At 54.4% G+C, this 22,120-nt stretch overlaps 5 protein-coding genes across 5 annotated transcripts; 2 read left to right on the forward strand and 3 right to left on the reverse strand.

Annotated features, from left to right (window-relative positions):
- Positions 1–8,262: 8,262 nt before the first annotated feature.
- COL26b_006385 (uncharacterized protein) lies at positions 8,263–9,054 on the reverse strand (the record flags this gene model as incomplete). The annotated part of the gene is made up of 1 exon (XM_053179205.1): positions 8,263–9,054. The coding sequence occupies one exon, from the start codon at positions 9,052–9,054 to the stop codon at positions 8,263–8,265; it is 792 nt and encodes a 263-aa protein (XP_053036792.1).
- Positions 9,055–10,764: 1,710 nt separating this feature from the next.
- COL26b_006386 (uncharacterized protein) lies at positions 10,765–13,127 on the forward strand (the record flags this gene model as incomplete). The annotated part of the gene is made up of 3 exons (XM_053179206.1): positions 10,765–10,804; positions 10,859–10,937; positions 11,006–13,127. 3 exons carry the CDS (start codon positions 10,765–10,767, stop codon positions 13,125–13,127), a joined length of 2,241 nt encoding a protein of 746 aa, XP_053036793.1.
- Positions 13,128–13,782: 655 nt separating this feature from the next.
- Positions 13,783–15,629, forward strand: COL26b_006387 (uncharacterized protein; the record flags this gene model as incomplete). Its single annotated transcript, XM_053179207.1, has 3 exons — positions 13,783–14,165; positions 14,223–14,742; positions 14,790–15,629. The coding sequence occupies 3 exons, from the start codon at positions 13,783–13,785 to the stop codon at positions 15,627–15,629; spliced, it is 1,743 nt and encodes a 580-aa protein (XP_053036794.1).
- Positions 15,630–15,850: 221 nt separating this feature from the next.
- On the reverse strand, positions 15,851–16,438 carry COL26b_006388 (uncharacterized protein; the record flags this gene model as incomplete). The annotated part of the gene is made up of 1 exon (XM_053179208.1): positions 15,851–16,438. One exon carries the CDS (start codon positions 16,436–16,438, stop codon positions 15,851–15,853), a length of 588 nt encoding a protein of 195 aa, XP_053036795.1.
- A 2,063-nt stretch (positions 16,439–18,501) lies between these two features.
- COL26b_006389 (uncharacterized protein) lies at positions 18,502–20,241 on the reverse strand (the record flags this gene model as incomplete). The annotated part of the gene is made up of 1 exon (XM_053179209.1): positions 18,502–20,241. One exon carries the CDS (start codon positions 20,239–20,241, stop codon positions 18,502–18,504), a length of 1,740 nt encoding a protein of 579 aa, XP_053036796.1.
- Positions 20,242–22,120: the final 1,879 nt, after the last annotated feature.

Raw genomic sequence — 22,120 nt, forward strand, 5'->3', positions numbered from 1 at the left:
GTTGATGATGGGCGTTGTGCGTGGCGGGACGTCTCTTCTGAACTTGTTGTTGGGGTTGAAGGTGAAGGAAGGTGTGTGTATTTGTTGCCGACTAAATTGTACTTGTAAGTCATGTATGTCGGAGGCATGCAGGGACGGGATGGGGCCTACAGCTGTGCCTGACCAGAGTCCATGGTGCTTAGACAGGAACAAGACAAGGGAGCGTGCGGTTAATCAATTATCGGGTTGATGCTGAACGGGGGACGGTGGGTTGTTAGCATTGATCCTCGGACGAGGGACTACCAAGGGTGGTAGTTGTATCTGACGGCAGTCGGGGGGGGGGGGGGGGGGGGGGGGGGGCCACACTGCTCACGTATCGACGAGCGCGATCCGACAGGCCGAAAGAGGGCTTCCATGGAACTTACTTGGAAGAAATCTGGCGCAGTGGCCAAGCTGGGCGGAGAGACACAAAATAATCTCCGGACCGGGCGAGTAATGGAATGGCCACTGAGTGGTTGTTTGTTGGGATCCGTTCAGAACGCGTATATTTTCTTCTTCGTCTCCTTCCCTTCTAGGCTCCTCTCTCTTTCTGTTCCGTCCCCTTGGTTTCCTTTCCGGACTCTTCCTCGCACGCGGGTGGATGGCGATGAGCGTTAGGGACAGCGGGTCCTCGCGATGAGGCTAGTGGTTGTTGTTGACGGTAGGGATTCCCGTCCTCAACTAGACTTGTCTGTGGGTGTGTGTATGTGTGATGAGTGAGTAAGTGCTGGTTGGTGTGTGATCGGTATTTGGGTATATATGTATGTATGCGAGTAATTCCTCAAAGGCGAGTGAGCAGTCTAAGGAGCGTCGTGAGTTTGCGGCGGTCACCAGCAACTCGTTTGAATGCTTCAATGTGCGTTGAGGATGAGGATGAGAGCGCGTTAGCTGGCTAGCCGTCCAGGTTCCTGGCAGGATGAAGAGAGCCAGCTCCCGGAGAGTAGGTATTATAGATGCGAAGAGGTAGTAGCCCCCCCCCCCCCGAAAAGGAAAAAAAAAATATTATAGGTAACAAGGCTCGAAAAAGGAGTGACTAGCAATGGGAATCATGGGCAGTGAGGCCTTGGTAAGTGGGACGCAAAAGGAGAGCAAAAAGAAGGCAAGACGAGGGGCGGTGCAGAGGATCCTGGAGGTATAAAAGAAGTAGTGTGGAAAAAGAAGCATCATCCATGGACAGACCAATAGGTCTGCACGGTCAGGTTCGGAACGTCGGTTGGAGCTAAGCCGGATTCCCTGATACAAACCTCTTCCTGTCTGTGAACTTGGGGGCAGAGGCAGGCGTGCGAGAAAGAGCTTGGCCGGGCTCACCAAGAGGACAGGACTGGCAGGGGGTAGACTTTTGGTGGTGGACAAGGTAACATCTGTTCGTCGATGTGGATGTGTGGGAGTGAGATGCCGATGAACCAGGGACAGGCCTACGGCCAGCTGTTTTTGGAAGACGGGGGACAAGGATCTAAGGCGCCGACAAGGCTATACCCAGCTCATGGATGTGTGTGTTTATAAACTAAGGCCAGGTAGATTGAGAGGTAGGGCAGTACATGGCACGAACTCGGGGCCGTCAATTGGCGTGATGGGTAATTGTCACTTGAGCGAGAGAAAGCGAGAGAGAGTCCGGATAGACCAGAGAGTATCATGGTAAGAGGGACTGAGAGGAGGAAGGGCTGATGGTGGTGTGGGGAGTCCGAGGGACTGAGAGCCCATAGAAGGAGGGGGTAGGGGAGTGAAGGACTGGGAGACTTGAGAGCAACGACAACCCATGAAAAGATTAACCGCTCAACCAGTCAGAGACAAGAAAAGGATGGGATGGAGGGAAAAGGGCAGAAGGTAAAAAGAGGGAGTACCTTTCCGAACGGAGTGCAACTTGCACCTGAGAAAGTCACTTGGCTCTGGAGCTCATCCATCCACACTTCTTTTCCATACGGATACACCTGGCATACCTTGTCAGAGATACCCTCCCCCTTCTAGACCTTTTAGCCCCCCTCCCCGTCCCCGTTCACTCGCCATATTTTTTCTGAGCAGTCTACTATGGCAGCGGCGGTGCAGGTGTGGGTTTGTAGCAAAGAAATTCGAAGTGACGAAATACAGGACCATACTTGGACGGACGAGCCACACCCACTCTATCGCCCTGTATCGTCGATAGCCGCACTTGACGTATGATGAGTGCTGTGCTATGTAAGGGCCCTTTCGGTGGTCTCCGACCAGGGCCATCAGGGCTGAGATTTGGCGAGGACCCTAGCGATCCGAAGGAAATAGTTCCCGAGGAGGTGGCTTGTCTCATCCCATACGCCCACATGTGGCGACATGGCTCCAGAGCGGAAGGTCAGCGAAGGGTGACTTGGGGCCCATCGGGGAGGTAGAAGTGAGGCATCGGGGACGGGTCATGGTTAGTCACCTGCGGCCGACGGCCGGCAACTGCGACTGTGGTTAGAAAGCGAGAGAGCTGGGAAATGGGTATCGAAGTGGGCGCCGGAGCCGAAACCAAGGCGACTGGCCTGGCGTGTCGTGATGGGGGGGTGTTTTGTTGTTGTTGCTGGTCTGGTCGTGTGCTATTGTTTCCCCCTTCCCTCTCGTCTCTTCGTGCGGGCAGGTTTTGCGTTCCAACTCTTTCGCGGCGGAAACCAAGCAAGAGCCAGGGTTCACGGACGAACCTCAGTCAAGTATCGAAATGATACGATACGACTTGTCTGGAGTGTCAGTAGGCCGAGTACGGCACGTCTGCAAGGTAAATCCGCCGCAGTCCCAGTACCCGTCCCAGGCCAATGGGGCATGGGGGCCATGGGGAGGGGCCTCGGGCAATGTCTGTGTAGCAGCTGGTGTGGATGCAGGTGCTGCGTCAAGGTACATGGCACCGTCCCTGGGGAGGTAGAGACGTCGAGATTTTTTGAGTCGAGTGTTAAGGTACGGCGTACCCATGAGTCCCCAGGGCCAATCAGGCTTCGGGTACGAAGATCACGAACGAGAGTGTTTGGCAAGAGAATCCTGACGTCGGGCTCTTGTTTTGGCAGCGACAGCGGAGCAGGGATGTCTCCTGTGCCTGTTTTGTCAGATCCCTGGTTCCCCACATGATGAACCTGGAATCCTATCCTTTCCAGCAGATCCGCCCTCGGGCTTCTTTTTCCTGTTCGGCCGTTGTGCCAATAACGAGCACCGGAAGAACAGGCATAAAGCAGCACAGATGTGCGTCCATGTAGCTAGGCGGCTTAGGTTGGTGTCGATGCACCGTACGTCAGTAATCAGATAACAGATGCGGATTGGCAGCGGCAGCTGATGGGGAGCTGAAGTCTGTTTGCTTGTTGCTTGAACTTGACAGGTGATTAGCTCGAGGTCAGGTAGCTTGGCGTAGCTTAATGTGAGGTAGGCTAGGTGGCCGCAGTATGCGGAAAGAAGCAAGTGCAGGACAGGAGCGAGCACAGCTGGAGATCGGAGAAATTGTGTGAGTGTGAATGAAGGTGAGCGAGGAAGGGTCTGCTGTGAATGAATGTGAGTGGACGACAGTCTGTTCGTCTCTCCAGGCCCATCAACTCTGGGTCGTCTGGCATCGTTCCGGAGCTGCAGGGGAATCATGGGCGGAGTGTTGCCGAGAGGAGGGAGAGGCTAGCGACAGAGGCTAGAGCCTCGGGACCATGTGGATGAGGGGGTCAGACGAAGTAGTTCCAGGTCCAGCTCCAGCTCCAGTTTCCAGGCTAGTCGATTGGGGACCTTGTTGGGAACCTGAAGCGATGCATCGAAGAATTGGAATCTTTTGCCTTGTCTGGCCGGGATAATGAGTGGGTTCGATGCTGACCGGACATGGTGTGAAAAGATGGGTTCCGGTGAGCAATGTTCTGAGGTTAGTTTAGCCAGCCAGCAGCAGAAGCAGCACGAGCCGAGAACGACTGGCAGGATGCCCAAGTGTCCACGCGACAGGCATCGTGTCTCCAGCAAGCCGACACGACGGTGCGCAGAAAACCGTGCGATGGCGGAGAGGAGAGACCAGACCATGCAGGCTTTCCAGATGAGAGGTGGTGACGGGAGACGGAAGCGATGGACGGGAGATGAGAGACGGCGGACAGATGATGGGAGGGGGGGCGCGACTTCAGGAGCAGCACCTGAACCAGAACCAGAACCAGAACCAGAACCAACCCCAACCGCTATGGGAGTACTTTGGTCGCTGATGGTGCATCGTATCGTCTGAGCCAGAGGCCGAACGCCAGAGAATAAAAAATGGTCAAATATCATAGTGATGGAGGGTATATGGCGCGCAATGATGGGGCCGGCCGCGGTCGACGTCGTTGGTGGGCGGGAGATGGTGGTGCTCGTGGCACGGAGCAGGCACGTTTGAAGTTGACTTTGAGCTGGCTGGCGGCGCATTCTGATTTGTCGCTGAGGTAAGCATCTGCAGGGGGCAGATCAGGGAGTCGCGGGTGTGTGGGTGGGTGGGTGTCGTTGGATGCACCGTCTGTCGTGTCTTGGTGCCACAAGGTTCCTGCAGATGCTACGCAGTCGATGTTCTTTGCACCGCCCAACGTACCTTACTGCGGGAAGTACCTGGCTGTACCTCGCCAGGTACGCCGTAGTGGTGGCATCGTCGCGCGAGTGGTGTGGGTTGCGTTGTGCGTGCCTTACAGCCCGTCATGTTGGCGTCTCCTGTCTGACCTTCCAGGGTGTGCTGCCGCTGTAGTCATACCCCAAGCCGCCTTGTACCCCATGTACCTCCTCCGTCTAACACCTCCCGACAGTGACCAACACGGCCTCAGTCATCGCGACTGCACCTCGTCGCTCGACTTCGGCTTGCCGTGCGTCTTGTCTTGTGTGTGCCTTGACTCTGTCATCGACCCTGCCTACACTGCACACCTGCATTGGACAAGTCAATCGATCTCGTGCAGTTCCTCGATGCCACTCCCAAATCGCTGCTCTCATTTTTTGCACAAGTCCCAACTATGTTGATGATCTTGACGTGCCTCATCCGAGACTTGCTCGCCTCGTCTTCGGACCCTTGGCATCTCCTCCTCGTCCATCCTTTCCACCCGGCCTACTGCAAAGTAGTCCAGTCCACTGAGTCTTGTCGACTCCAGTCGACTCGGGCAGGTCCAGGCGTCGCCGCGGTCCTGATTCCACTTCTTCCACAGTGCTGTTCTTCACACGACCATGGCCATGAACCAGTCGTGACAGAGACAATGGAGCCTGTGGCCGACCCGTACGGAAGACTTTCCTAGGCCCTGATAGTGGAACCTCTCCCTACTGTTTTTTCTTTTCCTCTTTCTCCCTGGTCCTGTACAGCGTGTCGAGTCCTGTCCAGTACCCGCTGACTCGCGCCGTGACTCGCTGGATTTGGGTCCAGCCTACTGCAGGTCTGCAAGTCCATCGAGGACGCGGGGGCAGTGCCAGGGGGCTTGCAGGGGCTCGGGCTGTCTCAGATCTGTCGCAGAACAACACGCCCTTGTCTCGCTTCAACCCTTCGACTGGGTTGACCGTTGACCCTAGTCCGCCGAGTCTTTGCCGTCGCCATCACTCACTCATCCCGCGCGCTATTCTTTCCTTCTGCCGTCCAACTAATCGCTCCGGTGCGCTGTCGCCCTCTGTTGTCTGGCTGGTGCTATACCGGGTGAAGTATCCGTACTTTATGGGATGTGTGTGTTTTTGCCTGTCATTCTCAGTCATCTTCTGGCCACCCAATAACTCATAAGTGAGCCAGAACTCGGCTCAGTGACAGTCAGTTCACCTCCTAGACTCCCGCAATGCATGTGGTAGCCTAAGCTTCACCTCATCACTCCGTCCCACCTGTCTACATGTAGGCCCAGAAGGCCTTGCGCCTGTCTAGCCTGCAGCTGCTAGCCTCAAATGCATATGGCCTAACAATATCTTCGGTCTCGCTCGCATATCGAGTCTCGCAGTGGCCGCCAGAGCTACTATCCAAACACCCTCTAAGCCGTCAGTTGGTCTGGTCCAATCTTGCCGTCGTGAGCCTGTGTGCGTTCATCTCCATCTTATCCGCCTTCGCAGATGCTGCCAGAAAAACTCAAGTCCTTGGCCCGAACTCAAATCAAGATCGGTCTGCGGCGTGAGTAAATCAAATACTACCCCGCACACCTTCTGGCGTTTGGGGCTCTTGTATGAGACGTGAGACTGGTCCGCAACTGGCCAGTTCCAGACGGCACCTCAAGGTCGACATCAAACCGGATTCTCTAACCAAGAAGCCAGCTGTCCTCTAGATCGTGTGTCCTCCGGCTGCTTATTCACCACCTCGTTGTCGTCGCAACCTTAACCTTCCTCTTCCGTGGAGGCCAGCTGGTCCGGTTTGGCTCTTGCGCCAGGAGGGTTCACTCGTGGTGACGATCCAACGAATCCGGCCTCGCGACTGGTTACCCCTCCCCCTCCCCCTCCTCCTCCTTCGCCGAAGCCCCGCGTTCCCGTCCCTTGACGCGCCTGAGGCGAGCCGCGGCCACCTCGTCTTCCGCACAATGTGATTCGCCCCCTCGTCTACTCTGTACTGATCCAGAATTGTGCCACGATGGGCCCATGTGGGCTAGTTGTCCGGAGCCACATTCCAAAGCTGAAAACTGGCTGAAAGTCGACATCATCAACCCATCGGGAAAAAGCAACTTCCTCTCCTAAAAACAGAGAAAACTGCCAGAAAAAGCCCAATCATTCAGCGACCGACCAGCCACTTGGCGGCAATAACACGCGTCATGTTAATGCCTCCAGGCTCTGGCTTCCATTTGTGTGCCTGGGTCGTTGGTGGAGTGTCGTTTGGCATATAATACAAATCCGCTATAGCTCTGGCGGACATGGGCACCCTGACAAATGCCAGAAGTCACTAGCCTATGAGGTTCGTCGGCTCCCGCCATCACATCCTGGATAGCGGGCGCGGCTTCACGCCTCGGGGGCCGCTATCCCACGGAATGTACACGCGTAAAGTGGTTCCCGTCCTCCATCGTCACCAACAGGAACAATCCGTATGTTGTTAAAGCTTGTTGAGCCTATCCGTTGGCGACAAACAAGCCACTGCGAGAACTGAGGTGGCGCTAACCACGCACATCTTCAATCCGTCAAAAACTCTCTCATAGGGCTCTGTGTGTTGTCCAGCGTTAGTGAAACTTAGCGTAGCTTTCCTACTCAGGATATCGGTCGCGGACTTCCGTCTAGACGCCGTCACACGCCACGAGATAAGTTTGACGACACAATCCTCTCGATAGATCAGATTCGTAGGTGGGAAAGCTGCTCGGCAGGTCTTGCCTTGACCTCTTCGTCTGTGCGAGAATACCACGTCTCGCGCCGGTGGCCTCCCTCAGCTTGCGGTCTCCGCTGGTTAGCTTCTACCGAGCCTTCGATGAGTTGTTCTGTGGGTCTGGCGGGCTGGCCGCTGACAGGGACTGGCCGTGTTGCTTGCATGACAACCTCGGACGTTTTGGGAAATTACGCCAACTCTCCAGCCGTGGCCGCTGTCTATAAATCGGCTCTTATGGAGATCACAGACCAATGATGACGCGACCCTTCCCCGCCGTCGATTGCTTGTCGAGTCGGCTCGATAGTGGGCAGCCTACATCAGGCGGATCAATGGGGGAGGCTGACAAGATCCCATCGACAGCCGCCAGGAGAAAGGGGCCAAACAGGGTAGCGATGAACTCTGTGGTGCGCTATGTTAGTAGACGTTTTATCAACTGATGTGTTTGATGTTTACCATAGTCCGAGCCAGGCCGACGCCCTCACGGGACGGTGGGAAATGACTGGCTCGACAGGATTAGAAGTCTCCCCTGGCTGCGCATCGTATTAGTGTAACTTGACGCAAGGAATAGGAGCCGCAAATAGCCTGCCGCGGATGCTATAGTTTACGCGGCTTTTCACTCTTGGACGCGCTCTCGCCAGATCGTGACCTAGGCTGGTATCGGGGTTTGAGGGTAAAAAGGAACTTCGGTAGAACCACCTCAAAGTGGGTTTAGAAAGACTTCGTAGCGAAGGTGAGCGAGCGACGAGGCGCTAAAGTTGATGCGAGAGCCTATGATGGATCAACCTGGAGCGTTCGTGACTAGGGATGAGGGCCACATGGCTAGGCATCTGATGCTGGGTGTTGGCGACTGACAAGATACCGCCAGCTATACCGCCGTACCTGGGCGAGCAGATTGAAGTGCGGTGGCAGTGGCCGATTGCTAGCCTTCAAAGCGATTCTTGGTCAGTTTCACAACATGGCGACTGTCAGACCGAGAAAGCGACATCCTCCTATTTGACAAAGAGGCATTGATTAACATTCAGCCCGTAAGTGCTGTTCTAGTCTTTATTGATTCTTCGCCAAACCTCTTGCTCCGCTGCGGCAAGTGAACCGCCAGCAGCAGCAGCCCACTTCTTTGCCGTGTCCCAGACACCTTCGTCCGACTGGGCAAGGGAACCTCTCTCCGCCGCCGATGCTACCGCGGCATTGTGAGCAGCTCGCTGGTGGCTGGAGAATTCAGACGCACCAACGTTTTGCTGGTATCCTGGCGGGTGTTCAAGGCTAGAAGCAGGATCGACTCCTAGCGGGATGGGTCGCGGACCAGTCATCTGAGGTCCATTAGCAGCGGTGGTAGACGTGGAAGACCCTCGCTGGGCAGACATGGTCGGAGGAGGAATGGCCATCTGAGGAGGGTAAGGAACGGTGGCCTGAGTTGCGGGCGTCGGGGCTGGAGGTTGGTAGGCCTCGACCGCCTTCGGAGGCGGAGGCAGGGTCGATTTGTTGGCTGCCACGGGGACAGGAACTGCACCTGGCTGGGGCGGCGGCGGATGGTTGACATCATCCGTGGTGGTAGTTGGAGTTGGCCGCGGGATGGGATATGCTTGCGCCGACGCTGTCTGAACAGGGAGAGATGGGGCGGCACCAGGCTGTGCCGGCGGGTATGGCTGCTGGCGGGTGGATGATGGGGTTGCGCCGACTTGACCTTGGGATAGTCCAGCAGCGTTATTGGAGATGCCGTTGGCGTTGTCGGCGCTGGCGTTGTTGGCCTGTGCCGCCTCGGTCTGCAGAGTCGGTCCCGAAGCCTTGGAGGCGTTGATTGGGCTTTCGCTGTGGATTTGGATGGGAGGCATAGCTGGTGATGGTTGACCTCTTGGCCAAGGTGTGAGAGGAACGAAGCTGTGGGGTTGGTCTCGGGCGTGAGTGCGGGTGTGGGAGGTACTGCAGCGTGAAGACACAGAATGGCGCGTGAGAGTGTCAAGGAGGGTTTAAGTTGCTGGCTTCAGCGAGATCACGACCGTCCTTGCACAATGTGTCTCTGAAATCGGCTCGGAGTCATGAAGCAGACGTGGCACGCTGTGTGGTTTCCTCTGTGGCAGGCGAAACCTTACGTGACGACGTCATTGCTCTGGCGGTTGGGGCGTTGTCACCTGACCCGAGCGGCCACCCTCTTCCCCCAACTGCCGCCGGTGAAGGCAGCAGCAGACCTGAGCTGCAAGGCACCCGGGCAGCACCTGCGGCTTGCTTCGTACCTTGCCTCGGTGGCACGCAAGCTCCTGGAGTCCTGGGCGGTACCTGCCTCGGGGTCGGGGCCGTGACCTGTTCCTGCCTCGGGAACGTTGGCTTGTTGTCATGTCCGGAGAAGGAAGTTGCTTCGGGGAGCATGGGGCGCTGAACGACGGCAACGACGATGACAGACAACAACCAGCAACAAAAGAGACAGCGGCATAAACAGAGGCCCGCAGACTTCAGGCGCTAGAGTACCCGAAAGGCAGCTGCTGATTGTCACCTTGACAAGGCCATCATGCCCAAGATGGGATATGGAAATGTTGGATGTGAGGTGTCTCTATCTTCCTCAAAATCACTCACCTCAACAGACCGGCCTGGTGCACTTGCACGCTGGCAAACTTGGAGGTGGACGGAGCTCCCACCGAGAGTTCCCGGGACATGCTGGCCAGGAGGTTTCTCGTTTGCACTTTGATTCGGCGGGAGCTGTTGTGTCAAGTTCATCCACTCGGTCGCTGCTCAATGCAAACAAGCAACAGTCAACTTAAGCTGTAAAGCATGCAGCGGGCAGGCCAGATACGCATCCAAGGCCGAACCAGGTGGCCAGAAGTGAAGCTCATGACCAATGGTTTGCTGCCCAACTGAAGCCGCAAGACGGCCTTCTCCCGGGAGGTGCTTGGACCGCGTTGAGTCGCCAAAAACTAAGCTTCTTTCCCTACCCAACTGAGGTAGGGAAGGAGCGGAATCGTGTCATTCTCGTCTTGATCTCAACTGTGTCCAGCTGTGCACGCCATGCAGCGACACCACAAGGATCACTCGCTGGTTGTCGTAAAGCCGTAGCCATTCGAGTCGCCGCCACTGAATTTCGCGAGCCGTGCCAAGAGCTCCGCTTCTGCCGTAGAGTTGACTGAATGTGGAGGCACGCAATGCAATGTGTTGATGCCTCATTCCTGTGGGTTTGACAAAGATCTGTGCGGAAGACTGGCGGGTATTGTCTGAGAAAGAGCAGCCGTACTGCGTATACTCATGGTAGATTCGGAGACTCAAAAGCCTTCCTCGGTCCCGACTGGTTCGTCTGATTATTATGTAAGTCATCCAGGGCTGGCGGACCAGGGGAAACATTCGTCCGAGACGGAAATACGCTATACCCAGTTTGGTCTAGCTCCCTAAGCACAGGCCAGCGGGCTGGCTCTCCAGAGCACGATGGTTGGTAGCTGCGACAGGCTGAGAGTCGCGAATCCTTGAGGCTGGCGATTTGGATCTGTTCCCCCAATTGGAGTTCATGTCAGCAGCGTCAACTCCCTATCTGGCTCCAGACGTAGGGGAAACATTAAAAGATGGTAGGGAAAGTCAGTGAGAGGGTTCTCCTTCGGGAGGGTGAGTAGCCTCGATCCGTCTGTTCGAAGCATTGAAGCTGACCGCAACGCGCAGGCCTGGAGAGAACCGACAATGGCATGAAGCAGACAAGCTGGCCAGATGTCACGCCCATCAACCAGAAGAACTATTACACGTACGTCCATTCCTGAACCACGATTCCAGCGCCAGGCGCATCGATGCTGATACATACGTGAACGGCAGGGATTATATGAAGCGCGATGATCAGATTCTTGCTCTGCGACTCCAGGGCGATGCCACTCGCGATAGAATCGTGCAGGCAGCGAAGGATAGAGACCGCGCTCTTGCTCAAAGCGGTCGCGCTGAGGTACCCCTCGTCATTCCCGAGCTTCAACCTGAGGAGGCGCCCGGCGATGCTGCTGTAGGCTTGGATCCCTCTAAGGTCATCGTCATCCATCCCGGCAGCCAGAACCTCCGCATTGGTTTCGCCAGCGATGCTCTTCCCAAATCGATCCCGATGACACTTGCGACCAAGTTTCCTCAAACCGAGGCTGAGATGCACGAGGCGCTTCCCCGACGACAGTTCGAAGCGAAGACACAAGACCAACAATACGGGGAAGAGTGGTCCAAGAAGTACGCGAAGATGAGCAACGATCTCAAACTCGACATGCGCGCAAACAAGCGCAAGGTCTTGCCAAACTCAAAGGAATTGGTGTTGAATTACAATCGCCGTACCGAGCCTGAAATTATCCAAACACATAACGACCCCTTGCAAATCGACTGGACCGATGTCAACGACCTGGAAGACCCCAAGTCTTCTGCCTCCTGCTTCATCGGAAATCAGGCGCAGAGAGTGCCAGACGACTCTCAGCCGAAGTTCAAGCTGTGGTGGCCATTACAACACGGAGTTCTCAACGAAGACGACTACACTAACGCGGAACATCTGTTCGACGATTTCGAGACTCTGCTGGACAAGGCTATCAGACAGGAACTTGGACTCACCAAGAACAGCACGTGGAGACAGTACAGCTGCGTCTTTGTTATACCTGACCTCTACGACAAGAAGTATGTCGAGCAGGTGCTCAGGTCTTGCATGACCTGGTTCGAGTTCAACCGCATCTGCTTCATCCAGGAGAGTATGGCCGCTACCTTTGGCGCCGGATATACACAGGCCTGTGTCGTCGACGTTGGAGCCCAAAAGACCTCAATTACGTGTGTCGAAGACGGTCTTTGCGTGGAAGACTCGCGCATCAACATGAAATACGGCGGTTGGGACGTAACGGAGACATTCGTCAAGATGCTTCTGTACGACAACTTCCCTTACCAGGATATCAACTTGCGAAGAAGATATGACTTCCAGTTGGCCGAAGAGCTCAAGATTAAGCACTGCACCATGTCGCAAGCAGACATCTCGGTTCAACTATACCAGTTCCATTTGCGAGCCCCGAATCAGCCCACGCACAAATACCAATTCAAGACATACGACGAAGTCATTCTCGCCCCCATGGGCTTCTACGACCCATCCATCTTCGACAACAGCACGAAGCTGAGGAGCAGGCGCAAGCTCATTGACAGGTCCTACAACGCTTATGACGTTGATATTCCGGATGACCCAATATCTGCGGCACAATTTGCGATCCTCGCTCATGTCAAGCCATCGTTGAACGCAGCGCCAACGAACGGCTTCAGTCAGTCCCAACCCGATGTCTCCACGCCTGTCAAGGAGAAGCTGCAGCCGTTCGACTTCCTCAAGCGCGACAATGGCATCAACGGCACGCCGTCAGGCTCTAATGCCCCGTCGCCCGCCCCGGAAGGAATCAGCACCCCTGTATCAGCACCGTTCATTTTCGGAGCCAACAAAGAGGGTGCCAACGGAGGCAGTCCTGCTCCGCCTGTACGAAACGGCGGTACCCCAGGACCGAATGGTACTGCGGCGCCGCAACCACCGGCCGGCATGTTTGTTGATTCAGCGGCGCGCAGCGCGAAGGCGCAGGCCGTTGAACGCGATGCTGTTCTGCCACATGCGCCGCTTGACATTGCCATTCTTACGAGCATTAACAATGCCGCAAAGGGTGACGACAAGAAGCTGCGAGACTACCTTGGCAGTATCATGGTCATCGGCGGAGGTTCCAAAACGCCACAGTTCACCGTAGTCCTGGAGGAAAAGCTCAAGGCACGAAGGCCTGACCTTTTCGACCGCATCCTCGTCAGCAGGAGTGCCAGAGACATGGATGAGCAGGTTGTCACTTGGAAGGGGGCCAGTGTCTTTGCCAAGCTCCCCGCCAACGATTCTTGGGTCACTCCGTTCGAGTTTGAGCGACTTGGAGCTCGTGTGCTACATCACAAGGTGCTCTGGGCTTGGTAGATGGGTTAAGGACGGATGCGCCCTGATAAAAGGAACGGTTTGGAACAGCAACGGAGTCAGGGATCCAGCAGGTTTAGTCAATTACTGGCATTTTCGGAGGCAAGGTGTCGAAGATTGCCTGCACCGTAGGCGTTGGGCGTAGTAATGAACTATAAGGGAGCCACAGCTTGGGGTAAGTTCTGTGGCAAATCAGATACAATGCCCGGCTATCGCAAGCAACGGGTCAGACATCAAAACACAAAAGTCCGTTGTCGCACTATATCATCAGTCAGCATGCTAGCGATGTCTAAGTGCCGTAGCCGCTGTCGGCGATTCAGGACTCCGAGCTCCAGCGGGTGTCCGGTCGAGTGCGTAATAAGATGGGTACGGTGAGAGTTCCATGTGCGGGCTTATGTAAGGCGGCTCGCCCGGGAAGCAGGGACCTTAGGTGTATGATGCTCACCTGTCCCGTACCCGCAAGCGCAGCTACCCACCCACCTTAACTCTCTCTCCCTTGTGATCAACAACAAACAAAAACAACCTTCTCCCCAACTCTTTCCTCGCCATCTCGCACCGCCCACCGCGAGATGTAAGCTTCGGACCGGACGGTGGTCTGCGGCAAAAAGGAGAACACCCTCAATTGCTCAGCACAACACCACTTTCAGCGACTTTCACCATGGCCGTCTTGTCCCGTTACCTGCCCTTCTCCGAGGCGACTACTACACTGCAAGCAGTGACGTACCTACTCGGAATCTCTCTCTTCTCCATTTCCTTTCTCGTTTTCCTCAACAGCAGCATATCGTTTGTCATTACCGACTTAATTGGCGTCAAGGACGGCGTGGGCGACATCGTCGGTACCCTCGGCTTCGTCGATGAGCTCGTCGCACTCTTCGCATGTCCGGTTTGGGGCCTCGTCTCGGATCGGCTCGGTGTAAGATGGGTGGCTGTAATCGGGTATGCCATCATCGGCGCGGCCTTGATGCTGTTCGTTCAGGCGCGCAACATCTATCCGCAGCTGCTTCTGGCGCGCATCTTCTTCGCTCTCGGCGCGACTGCCGCGTAAGTAGCTTCAACCGAGGTCAAAGGTTGGAAAGGTGGACTGACGGAGCTTTTCAGGGCGACTATGGTTACAGCGATTTTGCCGTCTCTGACAGATGATAACGACAAGTCTGACGGCTCCGCGAATGTCGCGAAGCCGGTCAATAACCCCCGACACAGCATCGCCATGTCCCTCGAGTCCGACATGACCATCACCCCAGCGCGGTACCGCATCGGAGGAAACGGACAAGCCGCAACAGGGAACGATTTGGATGAGGCGAAGGCTGGCAAACCGTCGGCTCTCGCAGGCTACGTCGGACTGTTCACGGGATGCGGCGCGCTGGTTGCGCTCTCCCTGTTCCTGCCGCTTCCCGCTCGTTTCGGCGAAGTTGACGGCGTGACCCCGGGCAAGGCTGTCGAAGAGAGCTTTTATGTCGTGGGAATTGTCGCATTCGTGGTGGCAATCTTTGTCTTCTTTGGGCTGAGAAACCTAAAGGGCGAGGAAGGCAAGGGTTGGAACGTCTTGTTGGGACTCAAAGCGAACACGAGCTCAGAGGACGATTCCAACGAAGATGGATCAGACCACCCGCACCGGCCGGTATGTCAACTTGCTCCAAATTTGGGACCACACCTAACAACCAACAGAAGGTTCTGCCTTACTTCCGTCTCCTCCGAGACTCTATTACCCTGGGCTTCACCGATTCCCAAATTGCCCTCGGGTATTTGGGTGGCTTCGTAGCCCGCGCCTCGACAGTTGCAATTTCCCTTTTCCTTCCTCTGTACATTAACACCTTCTTCATCGGCAACGGCTTTTGCCATGGATCTCCGAATGATCCAAACCCCGAACTGAAGAAGGAGTGCAGAGCGGCCTATCTCCTGGCATCTATCCTATCAGGCGTGGCGCAGCTACTTGGTCTTTTCGCGGCCCCTGTTTTCGGCTACCTTAACAGAAGGCGTGGCCGCTTCAATGTCCCCATCATCATCGCTACCACTTTCGGAATCGTCGGTTACATCGCCTTCCCTCAGCTACCCAGCCCGGAATACAAGGACGTCGACGGTCGAGGTGGCAGCCCTGTTGTCTTCCTTATTGTAATACTCATCGGCGTTAGCCAGATTGGAGCGATCGTCTGCAGTCTGGGCTCCCTCGGCCGCGGCGTGCTGACCGCTGATATTCCCAAGTCTCAGCAGATTGACACAGTTGAGGACTCCGCGGAAGCTATGGAAACGCCCACAGAAGCTGCGCCACTACTGCAACACAATGCCAGCGTGGACGCCGTGTCGCGAGTGCGACTCAAGGGCTCCATCGCCGGTATGTACTCCTGGTTCGGCGGGGCTGCAATCTTGCTTCTCACCAAGCTGGGCGGCTTCATGTTCGATGCCGTATCCAACGGTGCGCCGTTCTACATGATGGCGTCCTTCAACGCCATCCTTCTCCTTGCTAGCTTGGGCATTGATGCTGCTCGTCTTTACAGAGACAGACAGTAATGATACATATCAATAAACACGGGAACATACTTAACTTACACCGATCTTGATTATCTTTAGCGCAGAACTACCTATTGCGGTCCTACTCTTGAATCTTCTCTTACATGTGACAGTCTGCCTACTCACCTTTTTCAGCTTACAGTCTTGTAACGTTCAACCCGCCCACAACCATGAAACAAAACTTGTCTTCAAAGCATCCTAGGAATCCCCAACTCAGATACTTAGTCGAGGGGCATGCGTGGACGCGGTAACAATAACGGCTCAGCATCTTCGGGGATGTCCTCTAGGGGTGTAGAAGTCAGGTTGTATCGAGCTCGACGGGGTCTACGAGCCGATCGCCGCAGCTTCCGGTAAGACCATCGCTCCCATCGCTTGAAGAATCTGTCTTTACGCACCACGCTCCACTGGTCAAGAAACCAGTCATTCACCAGCTTCGGATCCAAGCTCGTGGGTCGCTGAGAGGGAATCGCCTCGACGCCCTGGAGATCAACGTTCAAATCACTCGGGGCATCATCCTCCCAGGCTTCTTCCAATGTCTCGTTCCAGGGGCCAACAGGCTGCGTTTCAGTAGAGTTAGCAGCGGTGCTCTCGCTGGTGTAGTTTACCTCGTGGAATTCGAGCATCTGACGTCCTGACTGGCCACATGCGTGACAGACCGACTGGCTGCTGCGCTTGAACAGGCGCTTGAAGCGAGTGCGGAAGCCGTCTTGCTTCCGGGCAGCTCTGCTGTCGATGCAGTAGGGGCACTTGGTAGGGACTGTTTGCAGAACCGACGGGTGTCCGGCAGGAGGTTGTTTTCGGAGAGGCATTCTGCTGGTGATCTCGACAGGTGACTTGACTGATTTTCTCGACTGGAGTCGCTTGGTAATTTGAAATGTGAAGCAGGAATCTGGAGATGATCTTATACAATTTTACTTGATTCGGTTTTCTATGGGAAAGGGGCTGGCTGACCTCTCGTGGGCCTAATTAAAGGATGAGGACAATTCCATTGCAGAGACTCCGAGTGTGTTTCGCAATCTTTGAGATGGATCACACATTGTCCTAGCCCTTTCTTCCGCTAAACAAATGCTCGCTTTGTGCCTTGATGGCCAGTTGAAAAAGAGGTCGGGTTTTGGGACCTCGGGGCCGTGGGTCGCTTGGTTGCTGAGTATTGTTCAGGCGGTCTTGTTGCCAAGGCCTAAAGCTTCGGCATGTGTTGTTGGTCTAGGCCAGATGAAAGTTTTCTTGACGGCGGCCATGAACAGAAGTTTTGTTTGCTGGTTTCGTGCTCTCCATTGTCGATGACAAGATGAGATCACAACCTGGTTCTGACAGAAGCTAGGAAATTATGACGATGTTGCGCTTCCTCTCGAGAGCTTTCCCATTGGCGTACACGCAAGGTGCCCAAAATTTGAGACCGGCTACATTACCTGTGTACGTGACTACTCCCATTGAAGACGCAGTAGAGAGATAAGGTAGCGATGATAGATGACGATGGTAGAAGTAATAATAATAGCGGCGACGACGGCGGTACAGTAAGCAGTGTGTAAGGTAAAGTAAACAGTATATAAGATAACCACAGGAAAAGCAGTCGCTGGAGCGCAGGAAAGATAGGCGGCAGACTTCAGAAGGCACGGATCATACGCAGAAGGAGTCGGGTTTCTTTGTTAATGTAATCTCAGTTTGTTCAGCAACCAAATACATTTGAATGCACCGGCTGAACAGCACGTTTCCACCAACGAATGCACAACCAGATAAAACAGACATCTTCCGCGCGAGAATGCCGATCAATTCCAGACATAGCTCTCAAGAGAATTCTGATCGACTCCAAAGATTCCCCTCCCGAGAATCCGGATCAATTCCAGACATCCTCAGTGACGATGTCTGATGCTGGGGATACGAAGCAGAGCGCGTCTGTAAACGCCGGGGCCTTCAAAAGGGCACTTATCCTCACGACAGTCTGGATCACAACAAACAGATATTTCCGCCGATACATCTGTAAATCGCCACAAAGCCTGGTTTCAAAGTTTGGTCTCTACATCAAGGTGAAGCCCTACGCGAGTCTGGGCGAGGCGCACGCTCTGAAGTTCATACACCGACAAACCTCGATCCCGGTTCCCCGAGTCTCTTGCACGTTTATTCACCGGGGGAAAACCTACATCGTGATGACAAGGATCGACGGAAACATGGCTTGCATGGGCTGGGTACAGCGATCGGAGGCGTCCAAAAAGCAGATTCTCGACCAGTTGAAGGATATCGTCTGCCAGTTGCGCGGTATCCCATCGCCATCTGGAGGAGCGGGAGTCTCTAATGTCGATGGAGGGCCTATATGGGACTGCCGGTTGCCGTCAAAGGAATTTTGGGGGCCGTTTGCTGCAGCAAAGGACTTCCACAGAGAACTCGTTCAACCTCTATCCCTGGAAGCTGACGGTGGAGGCCACTTTGCAGATGTAAATGAGTTGTTGGACTTCTACCGTCATTGGGATGACAGCTTGGTGTTTACTCACGGAGACCTCAGCAGCCTAAATGTGTTGGTCCGGGATGATGATGTGGTGGGCGTCGTCGACTGGGAGACCGCGGGATGGCTGCCCTCATATTGGGAATATTCTTCTGCGTGGCATGTGAACCCTCAAAATCAGTTTTGGCAGCAGGATGTCGACAAGTTTGTAGAGCCTATGCCACATGAGCTCAGAATGGATCAGATTCGTCGCAAATACTTTGGCGACTTTTGAGCTGATGCTCAGGTTGATGGTTTTATCCAGGTCAACACCATGGAGACGCGCTGGGAAGACCTACCAAATCGAATTCACCTGGTAGCGACATGACGGCATAGCATCGACGGGGCGAGGCGACGACAAACGACAGCTAACTCGTTATCGCCGGTGTTATTCGACTAGTTGAGATGGTCCATTTCCGTGTCTCCCAGAGGTACAACACCGGTAACCGGCTCTCCGTCCTTGGACCCAACATTGCCATGTCGGATTTGGAGCTCTCTCAACGTTTTTGACAAGTCCCCTCCATCCAACAGATCAGCCTTGGGCGAGAGATCAAAGTACTTTGAATCGCGGAATATGGTTGATATGTAACCAAAGATCTCAGGCCCCCTTGCCCGATGTTTGAAGACCACTCCCATTACCCCCGCCGCGAGGAGAACAACACCCGACGACAAGCAAACGGCTGCCCACACATCTGATATTTGGACCACAACCACAAGCTCCCTCAACTCAGCTGGGACAGTCTCGTTCGACCGGGAGACCACGTTAGCCGAATCTTTCCTTTGAGCAGACCCTCTTCCTGCGATTTCGAAAGACAGTTGGCTCACGGCCAAGAACGTATTGAGAAGCTGAGCTAGACGGATCTCCAGTGTCTCGGCGGTGTAGGACTTCATAAACGCCCTCTCGTCGGATTGCATGTCCCTGAGAGTTGGGTCCTTCAGGTAGTATAGCGAAAAGTCCGCCTGGTAGTTGACCGAGCCCCCGACTACGAGCGGTAGTCTCTGCGACAGGAGGTTGAACACCTTGGGGAATGACAGGTGCGTAATGCCTTCTGGCGCATGCCGTCGCTGCGACGGTCTTTGGCTGATCACCCTGCAGCTTGGCTTCGTGTTGTCGGCGGCAGCCAGTCTGCAGGCAACCCGGGATTCGACGTATTTCTGGGTGACGCCAAAGGTGGCCTTGACGTGATTGTGTTCACGCAGTTGTTTGTCGGTGAAGGCACTCACGGCGTATGCCTCGAACAGGAGAGTCGTAGGGCCGACGTCGATGCCCGTCTCGTTCCTGAACAGAATGGGTCGCTCGCGCTTGGCGGAACGGTCGTCCGACTCAAGTTCCCGGGTTGTCGTTCTATTCTTGAGCAGCCAAATGGGATCTACAAATCGGTCGAGAGCCAAGCTCCAGGTCGTCGCATCCCCGTTGGTGAAGTTGTATCCATGCCAGGTGCCGTTTGGCATCCGGAAGATCTTGTCCTTAAGATCCTCCGCAGACGAGGCCGCTGTATCCATCATTGAATGGTCCAAATGTGCAAAGAAGCCCTCAGGTGCCTGATCACCAGTGAGAACAGTTGCATTGTGGCAGCGGAGGTCAAGATAGCTGGACCTTACGGTAAAGGTCGTGTTGCCAATATCAAGATTGCTGATTGGAATACCAGCCAAAGAAGAATACTCAATCTCACTAGAATTACTGGGCAGGTCTCTCCATTCGTTCTCAGTGTGATTCAAGAACGGTATCCTAACGTTACCCCACAGGTCCATGGTGTCGAATTTCGTAGCTTCCGGCGTAGTGACAAGAGTCGCATACAGAGACGTCAAAGAGCGCATACCTGGAGTAGGGCCGAATGATCCAGTTGAAAAGAGCTCCTGCCACTTGACGAGCCTACTCCTGGCATCATCGTCGAAGTAGGTGATAGTTATATCCTTGACCCGCGGCTCGTTTCGTCGGGATTCCATCCTCAGCAGGCCCTGGGTTCCAAGAGGAGAGAACGCCCACGTGATGAGCAATAAGATGCTTAGTAGATTGAATGAGCCGAAGCTGAATAGGGTCATGACAGTTGAGCCAACTGTTTGACTACCATTCAACTGTTCGAGAAGCCCCACGGTTGCTCCTCGCTCTAGCTTCCAACGCACGATCTCGGACATCAGTTTGCCTGTAATGCCCGCAAACAGGATTGGGAAGGTACTCGCAAGCTACAGTTGCAAATCTTTATCACGATGCTCATCCTGTGTGCAGGAAGAGGCCCCATGTGAAGGTTCGACTTACGTATCGAATAGCGTCTTCCCGTAACTTCTCGAGGCTGTCCCCGCTTGGAGATCCGTTTAGACGCCACAGCACAACTACAAACACTGTGAATGCAAGCGGGAGAGCGATCGAAGCGCCGTCTTTTAGAACACTGGAAAACTTGACATGGCTCGATCGCCGCACTTGGTGGGCGGGTTCTTCTTCATCATCGGTGATGCGTACGTAGGTCTTGGACTTTAAGTGACTTCCGATGTCGTTCCTGTGGTTTTTTATGTTGTCGCTACTGACTTGGTAGCTGAGACAGTTGAGTCTGTCAGTCATGACGTTTTTCTTCTCCTCTGTGACAGTCGATTATCGTCGGACTTGCCTTGATGATACATGCACACGAGACTCTACGTTCATGTTGTGACTTGCAGCCAACTAGCGTTGTGTCAGGGGAGATGAATGCTGCTGAAGCTGCTGGAATGATTTGACTCATGCAAGGAGACTGTACGAAATTCTTGCGACATCAATGCCCAAATATATTTATTCAAGCTATTCTGGATATTGCCAGGCGACCAATGCAGGGTCTCACGGATATGAGCTGTCGCCAAGTCCAGCCTGCTTGATGTTGCAGCAGCCTGATGCACAGGACCAACGCCCATTGGTAAGCGCGATACGAACAGATAACGGTTTACAATGGTCCAAAGCGAGTTTACTCATTTGGAAGTCTTGTGTCTAATAAAATGTATATTTTTATTCTACTGTCTTACCTGGCTCCAGGCCCGCTTACGACGCACAGCAGCCATGACTGTGTATGCACGTTGCCGGCGGCTTGAATCTGTATCAACTCCTGAGCACAGCCTGATACGTGCGTCTGTTTAACCTACTCTAGGATCTATTGTCCTGATACGCCCCGTATTCGTAGATTTGGTCCCGCCATTGCGGTTACCTCCGGGGCGGATGCCGCAGATGTGGGATCATTGCTACCGGCCGCCGCGGCGGTGGTGGGGCCGGAAGAGTTCGATGCGGACGATGCGTCGCAGTAGCGGAAGCCTGGATGGGAGGCGCAGGCAATCGTATCATTAATGTTCCTCGACGTTTACTTTTTGCTCGTTTTGGCGTGAGCGAAGTTACGTTCGCGGTTGGAAGCTCAAAATCGTGAGAGCCGGGAAAGTTCCAACAACCTTCGACACTGTCGGGGCTTCTCCTCGTTGATGGTCCCGCGACATACCAATCGAATTTCAAAAACATTTCATAGCCCACTCAGTCAGGGATTTCACGGTAGGGGCAAACTGTAGTTCGTCCGGTGCTCCGTCTAGTGAGCTGAGCTGTGTATAAGTTCTTTACAGCTGCCGCTCTAGCTTAGTTCTCCCACCGCCAATCAATGACCCAACGAGGCAGAGCTAACATGTCAGACCTCTCTGCCGTAATTCATGATAAGCACACACAAATCTCTATCTATGTGTTTGCTGAGTGATGCGGGCAATGATGAGCATTACTTATTCCACTCTCCGAATATGCCCCTAGAATACACCGGGACCAGAGAAGAGAGACGGCAACGATGCAAATCAACGCATGTAAAGGGAATTGGAGAGATCCAAGAATCTAGCCGAAGTCACATCATGACGGCGAACTCGACTCCTGAGCCACCATGTACAAGGAAACAAGATCCTAGTGAGCACGTATTGGTCTTGCGTTCAGAAGGACGACTTGAACCGTAAACACTGGGGTTCTTATAGGCACCTGGCATCATTTTGACTCAGGTTCAGCGTCTTGATTGCATGCACACTCTCACAG

Source organism: Colletotrichum chrysophilum, assembly GCF_026319265.1.
Source record: "Colletotrichum chrysophilum strain AFK26 chromosome Unknown scaffold_47, whole genome shotgun sequence".
Classification (NCBI taxonomy): Eukaryota; Fungi; Ascomycota; class Sordariomycetes; order Glomerellales; family Glomerellaceae; genus Colletotrichum; species Colletotrichum chrysophilum.